At 46.3% G+C, this 19,146-nt stretch overlaps 1 protein-coding gene across 1 annotated transcript in view; it reads left to right on the forward strand.

Annotated features, from left to right (window-relative positions):
- The first annotated feature begins 1,962 nt into the window (after nucleotides 1-1,962).
- The window catches only part of ARL8A (ADP ribosylation factor like GTPase 8A), a 37,772-nt gene continuing 20,588 nt past the window's right edge, over nucleotides 1,963-19,146 (forward strand). Inside the window, exon 1 of the mRNA XM_005309952.5 lies at nucleotides 1,963-2,198. Within this exon, the coding sequence (XP_005310009.1) occupies nucleotides 2,076-2,198 (123 nt within the window). The 5' untranslated portion in view covers nucleotides 1,963-2,075. The remainder of the gene's footprint in view (nucleotides 2,199-19,146) is intronic.

Below are 19,146 nucleotides of genomic sequence, written 5' to 3' on the forward strand. Positions count from 1 at the left end.
TAGTAAATGAGCTTCTGCTCAAATGATTCCTGTTCATCTTACATGCCCCTTGTGGGCTCAGAATAGTATAAGGAGACAGGCTGAATTTGAGCTGATCCCTGAGAGACTAAGTGTGAGCCAAGGTTGTTACTATATGCAGGGCCGGCTCTGGCTTTTTTGCCGCCCCAGGCAAAAAAGCCTCCCTCCGCCCCCCGGTGGGGAGTGCGGCAGGGGAGGGCGGCGAGCCCGGTTGGGGCCCCGCCCTCCCGGAGCACTGGGGGGAGGGCGGCGAGCCCGGTTGGGGCCCCGCCCTCCCGGAGCACTGGGGGGAGGGCGGCGAGCCCGGCCGCGGCCCCGCTCTCCCCGCTAGGGGAGGGCGGCGAGCCCGCTGCGGCTCCGCTCTCCCCGGGTGAGCGCCGTCCCCCTCCAGGTGCCACCCCAAGCACATGCTTGGTAGGCTGGTGCCTGGAGCCGGCCCTGACTACATGAAAGCTAAGTGACAAAGTCTGCACTTCTCTAGCACCTTGCATTGAGGTTCACTGAATGTTTGCAAAGAGCTCAGAATCATAACACCCTTATGAAGTACAGCAGAGAGATTACTGAGATCACTCCCCACACTGTTATGGATTGCAGAAGTAGTTTAACATCCCACAGCCTTGTAGCGGGGGTAATAAATACCTGGCTCAATTTCCCAAAACTGACTGGAGATTTGGGTGCCTCCATTTCAGTGTTATAAGGGGTGGAGTGGTTTTGAGCACCCACTCTCTGAAAACCAGGCCCCTCTGAAGTGTCTCAATCACTTGTCACTTCTAAACATCTTGGTCTTAGCTCTTATAGTTCTAGATAGCTCTAGTTTTTCATCCATAGATCTCAAAGCACTTTACAGATGGGGGAAATGACTTGCCCCAGGTCACACAGGCAGACAGTGGGAATACAAGCCAAGGCTGACTCCCAGTCCCTTTGCCTTAGTCATTAGAGGCACTGTGGAAATGGATCACCTCTTACTGCTGCCTGACTGGGCAGCTAATAAAACTAAACTAAAATCAGCCTTAGACAGGTCTGATCCCTCTGCAGAAATCCCACGCTGAGACTGAGGAGGGCTGAAGTTACTAACTCAGAGGCCCCAGCCCGTTTAAATGCTTTCTCCTTTTATTTCCTCACGGAGGTTGTGTCTTAGGTGGGGCGGGTCAGACAGCTGATTTAAATTTTATTAGAGAATATTTAGAAAAAATAAACGATACAGAAATTTTGAAGCGTTAGTTATTGGTCATTGGGGGTAACATCAGAGTATAGGGGTATGTTGGTGTTTTGGGGCTGGGCAGCACACATAGTATATACAGACTGCAATATCCCCAATGAGGGGTGGGTAACTGGTGGGCGGGATCAGGAGACAGTCGATAAGGGGTGAGGGTCTATCACCCATACGGGAGGTAGAGACAGTCATGGGTATAAGTAAGCAGGCTGGGTAATGGGGATGGGGTGACCCTCACGTTGTGGGATTCAGCCAGGTTTGGTGGGTTCAGGGCTCAGGGGATAAAGTCCAGCAGGGACCTCTTTGGTTACCTGTGCAGAGATTCTCATTTAATAAGGCTGCTAGGCTGTAATGCATCCGAGCCCAAGCCCTGGAAGACACTGGGCACCTTAACTAAAGGCAATATAGTGACATCTTCTGTAAGCAAAGCTTGGTTACCTGAAGCGGGGTAGGCCTAAGCTGTGTGGGAAAGGGGTTAGACCTTGGGTCACTGTGTGTGGGAAGGGGTAGGCCCTGGGATGGGCTGGGTAGACCCCTGAATATATATGGGGAGGGGGTAGGCATGACTCTGGCGGGAGGCCCGGTCCGGGGCACGGTCGGAGCCGGAAGCAGGCCCGGTCCGGGCTGTGGGGGAGAGTTAGGCCCGGCCCACGGAGGGGGCGGGGCTGGGCTGGGGGACGTGGCCCGGCCGCCTGAGCGCAGCGGGGCCTCCCGGCCGGCAGGGGGCAGTGGCGGCGGGGCCCCGAGTCTCCTCCCTGGGCCGGGCCGGGCCGGAGGCGCGCGGAGCGGCCCCACCCCGAGAGAGCCGAGCCGAGCCGAGCCGGACCGGACGGCGGGCGGCAGCATGCTAGCGCTGTTCACCAAGCTGCTGGACTGGTTCCGGGCGCTGTTCTGGAAGGAGGAGATGGAGCTCACCCTGGTGGGGCTGCAGTACTCGGGCAAGACCACCTTCGTCAACGTGATCGCGGTGAGCGGCCCGGCCCGGCCCGGCCCCGCCGCGCGGGGCAACCGCCCTGCTGGCTCCGGCCCACAGGCCGCCGCTGCCGGGGCGGGGGGATTTGTGTGTCTGGGGGGGCTGCCTGCCTGGGCGGGGGGGTTGCTGGGGAGATGGGAGGGGCTGCCGGTGGGGGGGGTTGTGTGTCTGAGGGGCGCAGGGGGTCTGCCTGTCCACCTGGGGGGACTGGGGTTGCCGGGGGGCGGCAGGGTTTTAGCATTTGTGCAAAGTGTGTGCGCTGGGGAAAAAACACCTCTGCTGGGCTGGTGCCCCTGGGCTGTGTGGGGGCATCGTGGTGTGTCACCCGGCTGGGTGTCGCTTTGGAGGCTTTTTGGGGGGTGGGGGTGACAGCCTACCCAGAGGTACAGCCCTGGGCGGTGGGGTGGGGAGGAAAACTGTCTCATCCCCTATGATGGATGGTAATTTCATCTCTATCTTCTCTGATCAATACCGCCCTTAGCAGGGGATGGTAGCCAGAAAGCCTTGCTGGCTCTTCAGTGTGGGTATAGTTTTGCTGTGGGTAGTGTTTTTTGTAAATAGTGTTTTTGGTGGCTAACTTTGCAATACAGAGTCCGAGGAAAACAGCAAAATCCTCGTAACAGGGGAATTTCCCAGATGGAAAGATCTGATTTATTCAGGCCTGGGTGGTTGTTTTCTGTGTAGTCTGCAGTAATGGCTTCAGAGCGTGCATTTTAGGAAGGAGAATAAAGCCTTTCACAGCACGTGGGTAACTAAATGGATAGGGAATATGGATATACATAGTATGTGCATATTTAAACTATCAGGATAAAACCTATAGAATATAGCGGGTTATGCTATTGATTTAATATGAAATAATCTGTAGGGTTTGATTGTTTTGTTTAAACTGGAGCCTGTCCCATCTTCCTTCCTGGAAAGAGGATTGCAGCATGGCACAGGCCAGAATCACAAGGTGCCTCCTCAGAATGCTAAGTAGTTTTGTCAGCAGAGGAAGGTAGAATCGACTGAAGTGGCTGGGCCAGCCTGTTTCCCTCCCCATATCTTTCAGAAGTCTGAACCCATCCTCTATCAAAATCCTTTCCTCCCACCTAGCTGGAGATGGGGATAGCTAGGGGCAGAACCAGAATCTGGGTTTTCTTGGCTGGTAGCTTGCTTTGTTGTGGCTGCCTGTTTTATTTCATTGTCAAAGGGGATTCACTCTATAGAATATTTCCTGTTGCAGGTAAGTTTATAAATAACACTAGTCATGCACTACTTCAAAGAGTTTTTTTAGCCAGTTGAAATAAGTATGGTTTGATGGAGTGCCACGTAGAGGAACTGCAGGTTTGTAATGCAATCCTGAGCAAGGTATTTAGGGGGTCCTTCATAGCCTTTTGTTGGTGGCTAAGGGTAGGAGTAACATTCATGATGTCTCTAAATGCAGTGTTGCAGTATTTTTTGTGGGAGGTGTAAGCCCATCAAATATTCTGTCTAATTAATTTAATTCTGTTTGTTTCTGTATGCTGAAGCCATAGCAACACCAGCTGGCAATACGGCAAGATGGAAGCTTCTGTAGGCTTCTCTTTGGAAGAGCTGCTCTGTCATTGGCAACTGATTTAGCAGTGTGTGCTGGATAGAGCTGTGGGCTTGACGCATGGTACCTTCTGTGGGTCTCGATCAGTGCACCCTCTTGATCTCAGTAACCAAACACCCGCTCTCTCTAGATAGTCTGCCATCATGGTTCACAACCCACTCCCTATTTTCGCTGACTGTGTATCATGCCGTCCGGGGCCTTGTGATATTAATTGAGGTTGGAGGGAAATACCTTATAGTAATGTAGTTGTACTACCTTGTAGTTCATGATGTAACATTAGCTGAAATGAGTGGAAATGCCAAAGTCTAGGTGGTATAACGAATTGTGAATGGGGAGTGGAAGCTTTCACTCCTTGTTATTGGTTTGGTCCTCTTCCCAGGTCAGTGGTAGCAATTTAAAGTTGCCGCTATCTGGCGTTAATTGGTGGTCTTGTTCACTTCCTAGCAGACACCCTTAAAATTGGCACTCTTGTTGGCAGCCAACATAGCCAAAGACTGATTGGCCAGAGGGCTTGAGTCCCCTTTTCGTGTAGAAACGGTCCTTTCTATGCCCGGGATGAATCACTGGGGTAGGGAAGAAGAGCTTTCACTGCACTGGATAAACAAAAGCCTTTGGTCTCCAAGGTGGCCATCTGGCATCTTCCCTCCTGGGCATTGCAGCATATGGTGACCCTTTCTGTTAGGGTCTCATGCCCCTGAGCTACGTTAGGCTTAGTAAACAACCAGCTTGAGTGAAATTATAAATTCTATTTGCTTGTAATGTAATATTAATGAGACTAGGTTCTTAAATACTGTAACTCTGACTGTCTTGTCTGAGGCAGGTTGTGCAGGGCAGCTGCAGACATGGCCAAAGGGATGCACTGCTAGTTCCTCTGAGTAATATCACCCAAACGGTACCAGTTGATCTGCCGGGCTGCACTATGCAGCTCCACACAAACTGGTACAACAGCAAAACTCGTCTGGGAGCAAAGACAAACCAGCAAGTTTGGGAAGTCTTGGCTGAAGAAAAGGGCAGCGGTGGGAATGCTGCTCATATGGAATTGTTCTCAAAAGCACGCACTTGTGAATGGTGTTTTGGTAAGAAGGCATCCTCATCTTCCTCTAGGCTTTGCCCTTGCTATGTTTGATTCCCCCAGTGCTTTATTTTGGAGAGGGCAGTTTGATTTCCCTTATTCTTCCTCCATCTTTTCTGGAAGGTGAGTGGATTCGGTGCTGTGTTTGGGGAGCTGGTGGCTTCTTTCAGAGTCAACACTAGTCCTGTCAGAATTAGAAAGGCAGCAGCAAAGCAGTGGCTTTCCTCCTTGATGAGGCTTAGTTTATTGCTGCCACAATGTCTGAGAACTCCATTGTCCAAGGCTGAGAGGAGGCCAATAGACTTGGATCTCTTGCAAATGCAGCAGTATCTCTGGAGTGTCTGCTTACTACTTCCTTTATGGCCTGTGCCACATGTATTTTTTCTGAGGCAGTTAACTTTAATCTGTAAAGCGTTCAATATAGACACTGTTTATTCCCGAAAGACCGTAACTGCACCAGCAATACCCCAAAAACATGCTTGTTCTGTCCAGTACATAGTTCAGAAACCTTCTCTAGCAGTCACAGAAACATTTTATTTGCATGTTACAGTCATTTCCAAGCCCCCTTGCCCTTAGCAGCCATCATACAGAGGAGGGGCGTCTCCCTTGACACTGACAATGCAGAAACAGAATACTGTGACTCAGACCAGTTCCTGCCCAATACTGTGGCGGTGTCCACGTCAGAGCTACCTTACGCTGTAAGCACCAAATACTTCTTCTGAAAATGACTCCAATTATTTGTCTGATGCTAAAGGTGAACTGAAGAGAGAGGAGTTGGGGTTGTGATGAATAAAGAAAGCTTTAAAATGTAAATGTTTCTGTTTAATTTTAGAAATATTAAGAATGTCAAGTCTAGTCCTCTCTGTTTCGGTGGCGGTCACCTCTGGTTTGGGAGCGCTCTCAATTCTTAACTGAAGGGAATGAGGTATTGGATCTTTAACAAAATTACCCATTCTATAAATTATTATTCGGGCATTAGAGTTAAAGGGACATTGTCAACTTGAAATCTACTCGGGCTTGTTTTTGAAAAAAACATGAATTAAAAATAATTTGAGGCTACACTTGGCCTTGAGTTCCCCTGCTAAGGTTTGTGGTCTTAAAGTGTCATGTTTAAATATAAAATATTTACCCACACAATCAGGAAAACTGATGACATAGGCTCCCTATTTGACAGCACCGTTTCTGTGCTCTGTTATGGGATTCTTAGAAGTTACTTTTAACAATAGCAAGTAAATAAGAATTTCAGACCTGTGTAATTATGTTGAAATGTCCCTTTTAAATAGGTGTAAACAAAACAATTGTAAACAGTCCAAATATAATAACTTCTTCACCTCTCAGTAGTTAGTCAGGTTTCTCTTTTTTGGTATCTGATGTTATCCAACCAGTTGTTCATCGGCTTCCAGGAAAAACAGGCTGGACAAGACATGAATTTTGAACGAGCAGAACCTCTGAAAAAACCTTTTAGGCTGACTTTATATCCAATAGCTAGTTACAGCACTAGACCATGGAAAAGCAGGGAGCAAGAGCTGTAAGATGACTTTACCGCTCTTATTCTCCCCAGGTCCTTCCAGCTCTGTTTTGTGGGTTTGTGATGGCCTTAGTTATGTCATGGGAAACCCATGCTCCTGACCATGGTTGTGTCTTGCCAGATAAGTAAAGAAGGAAACGATATCTTACACACATTTGAAAACAAAAGCATTTATAAGTGAAGTCTAAACATATGTTAAAAAGTTGTTTAAAAAGATGAAGTTTCACCTCTAAGGCCAGATGGAAAGTACCTCAGTGAAGCGGTCTGCACTGGGAACTTATATCAGAGTAGCTACATCTCTCCGGGGGTGCGAAAAATCCACAGTCCCGAAAGACATAACTATGCCGACTTTGCCCCCAGTGTAGACAGTGCAAGGTCAACGAAAGAACCCCTCCTGTAGGCAGTAGAGACCTGAGGCCAACACAATCTTTTGATTGGTTTTGTCTCCCAACAGGTAAACAACTTGCTCAGCAACAATGGCTGATAGAGTAGAATTGCTGAAAGAAGGGATGGCAGTGTGATGGCAAAGGCACAGAGTTTTTGGGAGGGAAAACAATGTTTTTTTCAGATCAGAATCTTTGATGCTGTTAAATTTGTGAATTAAAGTAGAAATTCAAAGACAGGTTTACATACTAAGTGAGTATTCACCATGAAAGCTTTATGCTCCAATACGTCTGTTAGTCTATAAGGTGCCACAGGGCTCTTTGTCGCTTTTTACAGATCCAGAGTAACACTGCTACCCCTCTGATACTTGATAACCTTAACTCTGTTTCCCTATATGACCCTTGTGTTCCTAGCCTCCATCTTGAAGAGCTCTATTGAGATCCTATCAGGATGTTTCAGGTATATCATGAGTGATGAGCTGAGATTATCAAGTATGCACAAGGTGCTGATTTTCTGTTATCATGGCCAGTCCCCCACCCCCTGACTTCTGTCTGGTTTTTTTCTTCACCTGTTGCAGCTTGTTATAATGTATAATAAAGTAAACATATGGGAACTTATAGACTATTCTGTTTTATAATTATCTATATTTTGCAATCATTCGATGTAGCAAAAGTGTTATCCAGTAGAACCTCAGAGTTACGAGCACACTGGTCAACCACACACCTCATTTGGTACCGGAAGTGTGCAATCAGGCAGCAGCAGAGATATACACAAAAAAAGCAAATACAGTACAATACTGTGTTAAACATAAATTACTAAAAAAAAGGTGTGTGGGGGGGAGTTTAAAAAATAAAGATTTGACAAGGTAAGGAAACTGTTTCTGTGTTTCTTTCATTAAGATGGTTAAAAGCACATTTTTTTTCTGCAAGGTAAAGTTCCAAAGCTGTATTAAGTCAGTGTTCAGTTGTAAACTTTTGAAAGAACAACCTCCATTCCCGAGGTGTTCATAACATTGAGGTTCTGTTGTAGTAGCATTCAAATCAAATATTCCACACTCTGGTTTAAGGCCGTTACGCACTCTGATGGTGAACAGCTTTACAAACTGTCATGTATGCCAGTGGAGCTTATAACATCCTTAGTGTGGAGTAATTCAGCTGTCTGAACTCGCGCTTATCCACTACAGGTGTGTACCAGCCAAGTTTTTAAAGTCCACCATACATTTAACAAAATCAATAAAGTGGCTGAAATGGTTGTTCGGACATTCCATATTCCATTGCAAGTATCTCTTAAAAAATAAGCACCTGACCTTTTTAGAGTCCTAAATAAACCACATTTGAAATTTCTGGGACATGCTGTGTTTGAGATGGTGTGACAAAAGCTGTGGGAAAGTAGCTGTAATTCAGTTTTTGAAAATGATTCTAAGCTCTGTACTTCAGAAACATCTTGTCTGATTCACCTTAGATATCACCAAAAGTCTCTTCTGATCCAGACCACACAAGTGAAATTTGAAATGTAAAGCTCTCTGGTGGAGTAAGGACCTAAATCAGATGTACAGTGGGAAAACTAGTCACAACTTTTAATTACACTGTCAGTACTGTGATTCTGTAATACTGGAAGGTTATAATTCTATGTAAAGAAGGGATTATGACAAAATGGCTCTTGAGTATGGAGCTGCTTGGGAGAATAGGCCTTGAAGAATTTTCCAAATTGGCAACTGCAGGGGATAGACAAGAGGCATTCCTTAGGCTTTCCTAAGCAGGGCTTTGGAGCTGTGCTCCGGCTCCCCTCCAGCTCCAGGCAAAAACCAGCAGCTCCGCTGCCCCGAGCTCCGCTCCAAAGCCCTGTAAGGCCATGCCTACCCTAGGATTTTAGTCCGGGGCACAGCTGCACCAGTGCAAGCCATTAGTGAACAGTTGCATCTTGTTTGATTTCAAGGCATAGTTGGTCTTCTGTGGGAGCTCAGATGACTGGAGCGGTCTTCCCTTCCAGTAGGTGGAGACGGAGGCAGGCACTAACTCCCCAGCTGTCTTCTGTGTCCAGCAGGTGAAAGGTTTGCTGGCTGCTCCTGCTATGTTAAGAAGGCCTGTTCTAGCCTGTCTGGAGTGGAAAGGGTGCAGTCCACCTTCAAATATAGCTTGTTCTTTACCACACCAACTGTCTTCCTTGTCTGCCTGGGAGGAATTGAGGTTCAAAGAAGTATGTGTAAAGAAGGTCCGAAAGGTTTTGCAAAACAAATTCTGATTGGCTTTCATGAGAAATTCAAGTCTTGCCTACCCTGTTTTCCTTGGAGATACTGTGGACAATTGGAAAACTAGCAGATTTGGCAATAGATACACAAGTAAAATTTGATTGAGAGGGGATTTAACTTGTCTTCAGACTTTAAGACACTTAACTCAAATGCATAAGACACACTTGGAAGAAAAAAGGTTGGGTTTTTTGTTAATTCTTCAACCCTCCTTTCAGTTAAGGACTGAGAAATTTTCCAGTTTGCGTTAATGTGCCCTCCAAGGGAGATCTCTAGCGCAAACACTGTCCTTGTTTTGTTTTTTAAAAAAAGTGACTGTTTAGATAGTTCTGTTCTGTCGCCTCCATTTTGCCAAATGGTTTCTTCCCAGTGGAGTTAGGATCCTTTGTGTCCCATTCTGAGGAAGATTAGTAAAACTGCTGGAAGCTGAACACAGAAGCATTGACGCAACATGGAATGATGGGATTTCAGCATCTTGAGCTTGATATTTTTACCACAGGGCTCAGTCATAGATTCCAAGGCAAGACAGGGACCAGTCTAGTCTGACCACCTACATAACACAGGCCAGAGAACTTCCCCACATTTGAATAGTCTCTTTTCATTCAAATGGACTCATGTGTGGATCACTTGAATGGCTGTTCGTTACCTTCTCTTGTGGCTGGAAACCGTGTGTAGAGCCACCTTAGACCAGGTGTTCTCAAACTGGGGGTCGTGACCCCTCAGGGGGTCGTGAGATTATTACATGGGAGGGGGGGTCGTGAGCTGTCAGCCTCCACCCCAAACCCCGCTTCGCCTCCAGCATTTAAAATAATGTTACACTTTTTTTATATTTATTTAATTTATAAGGGGGGGGGCCGCACTCAGAGGCTTGCTGTGTGAAAGGGGTCACCAGTACAAAAGTTTGACAACCCCTGCCTTAGACTGTGGTAAGTCGCCCATCATGTGTAATCTTTTCTTTTCATAAATTACTGCTGGGTTGAGGCCTAGATCTGAACTTCCCTGATCCCACACTTGAACAATGTTGCTCAGCTGTATCCAGAGACTTCAAAATACCTTAAATGTTTGAGATTTTTAGATTGCAAAAAAAATCCCTCAAACTGCACCCCAGGCCATTCCAGACAACAAAATGAGCTGCTGCACAAATTGTGTCCCTCTTTCTTGTGTGCTTTAATAAGGAGTGAATAGGTAACAATGATATTAAACATCACTAGGTATCAGGATTAACACCCAAGTTTCTTGATTTGAATAAGGGAAGTTTGCACCTGTGAGCTGCTGTTTCAGGTCATCAGCAGACATCAGACAACTGCATCAGCTCCTATTTTGAAGCCTTATCTTTGCAATCAGGTGGCTAGTGATCTTTTTTTAAATGAAAGCTTGAATTCACTGTCTTGCCTCGCTGCAGTGAGCCCACCCAATTTGATGTCTGCTAATAAATTCCCCCAGCTCCCTGCAATGCCCATAAATATTATTCTCGTTATGCAAAAATGAACGTTAAGCATGGAATTCAAATGACCCAATCACTACCTGAGTTAGTGGCAGAGTTCTGATAGAAGCCAGAATTCCCGAGTCCACATCTCCCTTCTCTAATTGCCAAGTGATGCACCCTCCACGTTCTCAGGTGGGTTAATAATGTGCAATGTACCTACAGCTGAAGTTTTCAGTTTCTCATTTGTATGCCTTGGCACAGCACCGCACAGGGATAATGCCAGGAATAGGCAAGTGTGAGTAGTCTAGACAAGATCTTGAATTGAACCCAGATAATGCATTTTGCTTGAACTAGGCTGTTGATGTTGTTTTTTTCATGGGTGAAGGGGGAAGCTCCCTGCACTGATATCCAAAGTTATCTATCAAGTAGGATAAAAGGGTTTTTTATACATTAGCTGAGGGGAAAAAAAACCTTTTATCCTGTTCTGGAGACACCCTGAGAGGGCAGTCCCCAGTCTCTCCCACTAGTAACAAATAACAGAGATATTTTAATTGTTTAATTAAGGAAAGGTGATACTAAGTTTCAACTTGTTTATGAAATCCCAGAAAAGTGCAAACATCAATAGCTGTAATCTTGGCCAGTGAAATTAGTGCTGCATTTTGAACTAAGGATTCAGAAGAGGGCCATAGGGATGTGACCAGCTGGATTTGGGCCATGGGTCTCTACCGCTACCTGCTGGAATCTTTCATGAAGTGCATTTGTGCCTCCTTGTCTCTCTTCTAGTGTCCCTTGTTCCATGCTTCAGTTACACACTTGCTGCCTCTCTCCTTTCTTCTGTATCTGATCTTTAATGTCTTCTGGCTCTGATGTGTTTTTGCTCCATCAGGGAGCATATGCTGCTAGGGCAGGTGGACGAGGACGGTGCGCCATTGGCTGCTTTCTGCAACCAGGCTCCAGGTGCTCCTATGGGCAAGCTGAAAGTTGCAAAAGAGCAGGGAGGAAGGTAAGCAAGTAACTTGTCCAGGAGCAACCTGCCATTTACTCATAGCCCCAACAATGATTTTGTACTGGTGGCAGGGCTGGATAGGAACTTTTCCTGATGTTCCCTCAATTTTTTTCCTCCTTTCCTTTTCCTTGCATTGTCTCCTCCTCTGTCCTCTGCTAGACTAGACTGGTTTCCTGCCTTTCGTCCACAACCACCCAGGTTGAAAAGCCTTGAATTAGGGAGACTTGAAAATGAATGAAATTTGAAGTCTCATTTAAACAAACAATGGAACTCTTCAGCATGGAGACAAGACCTGTGACCGGCATATAAAGAAGTGGGAGACAGTTGAGAAAATGAACACCATTTGCCTGTAAAGTAACCCAGTGCTTCTCCAACTTTGTGTCAGATTCTCTCAAGACCCAACATCCTCCCATCAGCCCAATCTCTTACTCTTGTATCCTCATTTTTCTCATTCTGTGGTGCACAGGGAGGGGGGGGGGTGATACAAATTAACTTGAAGCAGAACTCCATTTATTGTAAAATGACACCTACATGTTGAAACTAAATGTAGGGTTTAAATCTGCTGGCTTTCTCTTTCAACTTGTATCCAGAACATGTTCCTCTCTCCTAATTTCCCTCACTTCCTGGCCACTGTTACTGTACAAACTCTGTTATTGGCTGAGGCATAGTCACATGATTCAGTGGGCTAAAATAGGTATTCATGCAAAGGCAGGATCTAGAAAATACTTGGTATGGAGTCTAGGAGAGAAATGATTGGCTCCAGTGTTGAAAACGTTCCTCTCAGGAAGCAGCTAATCTCTGTCAGTTACTCTTTCATATTGTAAGGCAATAACTCTTTCCCCCCCCGCCGCGCGGAAACCTTCACTTCAGTCAGTCTAGACTATATTTCCCTTGGGACTAGGAACTTTTATGACAAGTTACAACCCATGGTGTGTTGCTGCTCCTGAGCTAGTGACTAAACTGGAGTCAATACTTGCAGATGATATGCATCTTCCATGCTTCCCCTCAAACCAAGACCCAGGGAGACCCTGCTCAGGCCATGACTTTCGCTCTATAGTGCTGCTATCAGAGCTTGTAACTCTGAAACCGTTTTATGTATGCAGTGGTGCTGTAGCTGCGTTGGTCCCAGGGTATATGAGAGACCAGGTGGGTGACAGAATATCTTTTATTGGATCAACTTCTGCTGGTGAGAGACGCTCAAAAGCATGTCTTGCCAGCAGAAGTTGGTCCAATAAAAGATATTACCTCACCCACCGAGTCTCTCTGAACCCACTTTAAACAGATAGAGCCCAAGCAGTTCCTTTTAGAAAAAGTGCTGTGTAAACTGTCTTGTAGTAAATCTTAGGTTTTTACTAGCATGTTTTTTTTTTTTTTTTTAATCTGTTCACCCAGTACAGGGAGAAGTGTGCTATACTCAGGCATATTGGAACCCAGTTATAAAACCTTGTTTTAGTAGAGCCATGTTTGACCACTGTACGAGATGTGTGGCAGAGTGTGTCTGTGTGTACCTGGCTGAAATACCACATTGAAAGGCTCTTGTTACTCTTGAAAAGGCTGGCTGGCCAAAAAATGGAAGCTCCCTGGAAAGCTGCTGTAACTTGTGGTGAGGGATTAATAAAATCGTTTCTTGTTGGGAGTGTTAGTGATTTCATTTTTGGCCGCTGTCGGAAGACAGGATACTGGGCTAGATGGACATTGGTCGGATCCAGTCTGGCTGTTTTTATGTTATGGTCTTCCATCCTAACCCTTTTCAAATGGTGATTCTAACCCTTGAGGAGGCTTTGTTTTTCTTTTGAAGACAACTTGCTCCATTAAATCTGTAATTGAATAAAATTCAGATACCATTGGGGCCAAAGTAATTCACTTCTTTTTTCCTCACTTGGTCTCTTTTCTCCACCCTGTGATCCTTCCCTTCCTTAAAGGCCACCTCTTTCCATATTGCTTCCTGAGCACAGGAGGACCACGTAACTGAGTCAGTTTCATTCACTGGAGAAATGTGAAGAGCAATAAAGGGGCCAGTTTTCAGCCAGAGCAGGGGAAAGGGGACTCTGATCCCACCTCTTTCTTTTACTCCAGATATGTCTTGTAGTATTGGAGCACCCCAACCTGCTTTTGCTTCACCTACACATGGTTCTCGTCCCTCCTCAGCAGGATCAGCAAGGTGAAGCTGACCAGGACTTGACATGTGGGATCACTAAGGGCAGTGGCTCTGGTGTGATCTTCTATAGTGTAGTTCCCTAGACCAGAGAATGTTGGTAGCATGCTTGCAATCCTGCTTCAGATTTAACTCGCCACATACCAAGTGTGTTGCATAGATGCTTTTGTTCTCTTCAGAAATAGCTCTGAAACTCAGCTGTCTGCACAAGTCCTGATTTTTCCAAAGTGCTGAGCACTCAGAGCTCCACTGGAAGTCTCTAGGAGCTGCAGGTGTTTAGCATCTGTTGCAAGTCAGACCACAACTGATGAAGCTTCACACAGGTGGTGACCTTCAAAGGCACCATGTGAGCACAGAAACAGAAGCCAGGATGATGCTGTCTGAGTCAGTAATTCACTGCAGCCTCAGGTGAATCATTTGACCACTGCATCTGTCACCTCAGTGGGAGAGAGGCTCAGGCAGCTCCCTAGAAGTGGGGCTCAGCTGTCTAAGCGGAGCCTCCCTAAGGGGGAGGCAAATGGTGGTAAATTCACAGCTGGTTAGTGGTGTCTGTAACAAGGAGGGAGCAAACATTGTTGCCTATCTGTTATACCAGGGTGCTCTCACAACTTGCTCTTCTAGGAATGACACGGTTGGTGAGGTGATATCTTTTACTGTACCAACTGCTATTGGTGGAAATCTTCTGGGAATGGCTGGGTGCTCAGCAGTTCTGAAAATCAGGTCTCTCAAGTGCTGAGATATGGGCTTGGAAGACTAAAATTGGTCTATTTTTAAAAAAAATCTTCGCTTTACTTCCCCCCCCACACCGAATCCATATTTCCCTACTTGGATAACTCATCAGCTGAATGGATCATCCCCAAACTTCACCTTTGGGCTGAATCTGAAATGTTAAGAGTGAGTGAGGCATGTACACATATGTATGTGTAAGAGTTTTGTGGCAGCGTTAACTGTGGCTTTCACAACTAAAATAATTAAGTTACATGAGACCGTCTGTGATGGTGGGCAGTTGTATCCTTGCTGCAATAGCCATGTGTGAGTTCTTGTTTCTTACAGGCCTGCAGCATTGAAGGTTAAACCTGATATTCACTGTCCACCCTTACATACAAAGTTTATACTGAAGAATGCTTTGAAAAAAGTTTAAAGACAAAGCATTTAAGAAAATGCCTGACTTCCATTTGCTCCTCACATTCAGCCCTTTTGAGGAGGGGACTGTAGTAATGGTGCCAAATGCTGCAGTAGCGCTATTGTTCAAGTGGATGTTACAATAATTGTTTTTGTAGAATTCTACTGGTGGAGTGTTTTTTGTTTTTATATTGGAGTGGTTTTGATCTTTGGCTGTTTGCCTAGTGGGTGTCAGCTGGAGGGGCTTTCCTCCTTTCATATATGTGGTCTCATTTGAAAGAAATAGTCTTAAAGAAGGGAGACTATTTTTATATACAATAGTGCCAAAAGTATGTTAGTTGTCTGCAGACTAATAGAGCTTAGACCTTAAGAGCTTAGAGTCTCAGTAACCATCACTCCTACCTTCTCAAGGTCTTGATTCCCAGCTTTTGCACCAGCTAGGGGCTGGGCTTGACATTGCCTGGATGCCTTGGGTACAGTCTCAAATAGGTATACTTATCGGCTACACAAACTCAGCCCTGACTGCTCACTTACCTTCCCCAAACTCCTTCCATTCTTTAAAAAAGAAAAAAAATGTAAAACTTAATATAAGCGCAAGTGCCTGCAAAGTAACAACTTAGTTAAGACGCTCAGTAAGGGTTAGTTTACACTGGCAATGCTAAAGCGCTGCCGTGGTAGCTCTTTAACATGCCTTGTGTGGTCGCGGCGCAGCACTAGGAGAGAGCTCTCCCAGCGCTCTTAAAAAAAACCCATCTCCACGAGGGGCATAGCTACCAGCGCAGGTGCACTGTCTACACTGGCACTTTACAGTGCTGAAACTTGCTGTACTCAGGGAGGGTTTTTTTTCACACCCTTGAGCGAGAAAGTTACACTGGCAATTTACAGCGCTGCAGACAAGCCCTTTGTTTTCAGACACCAGCGTTTCTCAAATGCGGCCGCTGGGGGATTTTTCTGCAGCCAGGACAGCCTCCTGGGTGGCGATGGAGTTGGGGGGGCAAAAGCACCCAGCTGTTGCTCCTGGCTGCCTTTGTGTTTGCTGGCATTGCTAGCAGGGGATCAGCAGCCTGCACCACATATCTTCCTGGGGGCTCTGGGCAGCACCTCTGCAGACACATGGGGCCGGTGTGTGCGCTCAGCGGGCTTCGGGCTTCAGCCCCTGGGCTTGGGCTCTGGGCTTCAGCCTGGGCAGTGGGGCTCGTGTTTGGAAAAAATTTCAGAGTGGCTGCCAGCGAGGGTTGGTGCCCACACTCTGAGGACACCAAAAAAAATTGTTCTGAGAACCCGTGTCCTAGACAGAGATTGATATGAAGAGAAGGGGTGTCTCTGCCAATGAGATCCCTGGGCAATGTCATATTGAGAATTCCAGTCCAGTCTCCCAGCTGCTGGAAACCTACCACTGGATGCTGCTTCAGGACTTCACTTCATCTTTCATATCATCCTCAGGTTAGTCAGTGTCTGATAAATTTGAAACGCCATCCAATAGCCCCACTCTGCTGCCTGAATGTTTGTGAGGTGGGAGGGAAAAGGTCTCTATCCCTTTCTGTCCTTCCCATGGCTCTGTTTTGCAATCCTTCTCTCCAGTGCCCTGCCTCTGCCCCGATGGGGGAGTTCCCAACCAATAGTACGAAACTGGCATTATTTTTGACACTTTCACTGCTGAGCACAGGGTTTTGAATAGGAGTAGATAAACAGACAAGAATCTTCTTAATTTCATGCAGCAGCCTGACAAAGTGGTAAGCACCAGAAGAGGCACTGGTGCTGTCTGCCTGTAAACCTCATGATGATGGGTCACTTTTTGTCTTAGGGCCTGTCTGCATTAAAGATATTGACATTAGTGTAACTACATCAGTGTGGTTGTGCAGATGTAATTTTTTTTTTTTAAGTGTAGACAGGGTGTATGAATGGGCATAGAGTAAAGACTCAGTAGGGGTGGCAGGGGAGAGAGATTGGGTAAAAATATTTAGATTCTTCCCGGATTTTGGACTATGCTCCCCCACCAGCCTGGGTGAGTATAAAGGGGACATATCCTCCTGCACACATCCCCAGTGAAAGCAAAATGAAAGCCTGCACTTCCCCAAATAGGCTTATCAGCGCTCATTTCTAAAGAGTAGAGAGATGCCCCATATTTGGGGTAGTTTTCTCCCTCCCCGCCCCCGCTTGAGCTTCCCTCAGGTTCTACCCAGAAAGGTCTCTCCTGGCTCTGTTGGCTTGGCTCTGCGCTGTAATAGCCCTAGGGTGTTTATGGAAATCTAAAGCCCTCCAACCTCCTTGACACAAGGCCGTTTTTTAGAGGCTATTGTTAGTTGCTGATTTCTCCCCCCTCACCCAACCAGCCATGCAGCTCCCTTTAAGACTGGAATTGTTCTAATCTTATATGGGTTCTTCCCTTCTCTTCCCCCTCCCCCTCCCCCTTAATACTTCATTGAGTAACATGTAAACATGCACACTAGAGCAATACTGTCCTAGGAATCATTCTTTCCCACTTGTACAAAGGAGCTCTCCTTTCATCAGGGATGCTAAACCCTCCATTTGTAGAAATCCGCTTCAACTGAGCATGACTTGGGTAGCGGCACATCTAGCAAGACTGGCTTGACCTCATTTACCCCACAACAATGACAAGTGAATTATATGGACATAAATGCAGAGGAAATAGGGTCAAATGAACGCAGTTCAGTTACATCTTCCTAAATGAGGAAAATGCCTAACGGTTTCCATTAATCCAACCCAGAGCTAATGCGGAGTACTCATGGGGAGCAGATCTGTGGGGAAAAGGTAGTGCCATCTTAACATAGGCAGTGTTTACAGATTGCCCTTCAAGGTTGAAGGATATCCAAAATAGTGCCCATTTTATTGCTGTCCTACAAAACAGGATCTTAACCAGGTTCCTACTGACAATTTCTGAAATCTTGGACAGTTCTACACTACTTGATCCATAATTCTAAAAAAACAAGAACATTGACCTAGTCCTGTCCACATGTATAGTGCTTGACACACCAACAATATTGTCCCTGCTCCCACGAGCTTGCACACTAAGGGCATGTCTTCACTGGTAACTTTAATATGCTGCTGTGGCTTGTGTAGTCGCGGCATAGTAAAAAAACCACCTCTGCGAGGGGAATAGCTACTAGCACTGGGAGCACTGTCTGCACTGGCATTTACAGCGCTCGGGGGGTGTTTTTTTCACACTCCAAGTGAGAAAGTTGCAGTGTTGTAAAGTGCCAGTGTAGACAAGCCCTAAGGCCTTGGCTACACTCGGGACTTCCCAGCGCTGCCGCGGCAGTGCTGTGAAGCGTGAGTGTAGTCGCGCTGCCAGCGCTCTCTCGCAGCGCTGTATGTACTCCACCTCTCCAAGGGGAATAGCTTGCAGCGCTGCGAGTGAGCGTGCAGCGCTGCAGGCTCTGATTACACTGGCGCTTTACAACGCTGTACTCAGGGGAGGAGGGGTGTGAAAACGCAGTGCACACAGCAAGTTGCAGCACTGTACAGCGCCAGTGTAGCCAAGGCCTTAGACAAAACCACCCCTCATAAGAGGGGAGCGTGCGGTAACACTGTACACTTTGTGCTAGAATGTTAAGAGCAGGATTTCTGAAGAAACTTTCCTCTGCTGCTTTGTAATACATGATGCAGGGCAGGAGGGGATCAGAGTCAGTAGTACATCTATGGTGAGGACTGGATTAGAGGTATATCTCATAGAGCTGGAAGGGACCCGAAAGGTCATAGGGTCCAGCCCCCTGCCTTCACTAGCAGGACCAAGTACTGATTTTGTCCCAAATCCCTAAGTGGCCCCCTCAAGGATTGAACTCACAACCCTGGGTTTAGCAGGCCAATGCTCAAACCACTGAGCTATCCCTTCCACCTTACCGGGAGGGGGCTGATGAAGGGATATACATACTCTTTCACCACCTCTATGTTGAGCAAGTCTAGGCTAGATCAGCCATGATTAAAAGTTACCATGCAGTGGCCCCTCTCTGAAATGCATTTAGTCTTAGTCCAGTTCCTAGATCACAGAAACTATTCCCATAACTGGCACTGATTGGATTCCTTGCTTGCAATCTTAGGATGCCAAGAATGGCATAGGCAATAGAAATTGTAGCTTTCATGGTAAATTAGGTGGATTAACTTTGGAGCCTTTCACTATATCTTTATTTTATGAGAACTTGGAGCACTGTAGTGTGTATGAGGTCAGCAGGGTTCCTTGCTAAGATTATGTGGGGGTTATAAATTCTTTAGGAGCACAGAGATGGAATGGGTCTGGGAAGCATGTGGATTTTATAAATTCCTCAGGATCAGAGAACTGCCTTAGCCAAGGCCATTACTCCTTCTGCAGACTGCATTATTTATAACAGTAGGCTGCAGAAGCAGAGAAAGTCTTAGCTATGGAAGTAGCATGTTGAGACCCCAACAGAGATGAGGCTGGGCATAGTCAGAGAC

Source organism: Chrysemys picta, chromosome 4, assembly GCF_011386835.1.
Source record: "Chrysemys picta bellii isolate R12L10 chromosome 4, ASM1138683v2, whole genome shotgun sequence".
Lineage (NCBI taxonomy): Eukaryota > Metazoa > Chordata > Testudines > Emydidae > Chrysemys > Chrysemys picta.